General features: G+C 55.0%; 1 protein-coding gene across 1 annotated transcript in view; it reads left to right on the top strand.

The window, feature by feature from the left end:
- LOC113205314 (tubby-related protein 4) overlaps positions 1-576 on the top strand; it is a 43,776-nt gene that overhangs the window by 34,009 nt on the left and 9,191 nt on the right. The window contains exon 6 of the mRNA XM_052267949.1: positions 1-80. Within this exon, the coding sequence (XP_052123909.1) occupies positions 1-80 (80 nt within the window). The remainder of the gene's footprint in view (positions 81-576) is intronic.

Below are 576 nucleotides of genomic sequence, written 5' to 3'. Positions count from 1 at the left end.
CGCCCTACTTCCGGAACGTCGTCAAGTTCTACACCGACAGCGGCGTGCTGCTGTACGTCATCCACATCCCGTGCACCAAGGTGAGCAGGGCTCGCTGCGAACGAAGCGCCCGCCGGCCGCGGGGTAGGCAAGCCCGCCCGGCAGCTGCGCCCGGCGGGCCGGCCCAGCCCCAGCGAGCCGGGCGCTCCCGCACCTCCAGCCCCAGGGGAGGCGGAGGGGACGTTGGTTTGAAACAACTACAAAACTTTAAAACTAGCACTAGGCATTGTTATAGACAAAGAGGCTGATCCCTGGTCGCGGAAGCGATGTGCGTTTCCGTTGTTTGGTGATTTTGTTATGTTATTGGCAATTACTTATCATGGATAAGTAATTTTCAACTTCTCTCCTCCTTAGTTTTTTTTTGTACCCATTTTGCCCATTTACTCGACGCCGCTGGCGCCGCTCCTCGCGCGTACGAAATATACCTCAGTTCTATCATGCCGTTCTCATGCGCAGGCTTGCCAACGCACAGACTGCAACATAAGGCGTTTTAGAAGCAAGCGCTCATTTTAACCTTGACCTCAGTTATCTTTCCAA

Source organism: Frankliniella occidentalis, unplaced genomic scaffold (assembly GCF_000697945.3).
Source record: "Frankliniella occidentalis isolate FOCC.00 unplaced genomic scaffold, Focc_3.1 Scaffold61, whole genome shotgun sequence".
In the NCBI taxonomy this organism is placed as follows: domain Eukaryota; kingdom Metazoa; phylum Arthropoda; class Insecta; order Thysanoptera; family Thripidae; genus Frankliniella; species Frankliniella occidentalis.
This window is presented reverse-complemented; position numbering and strand designations above follow the sequence as displayed.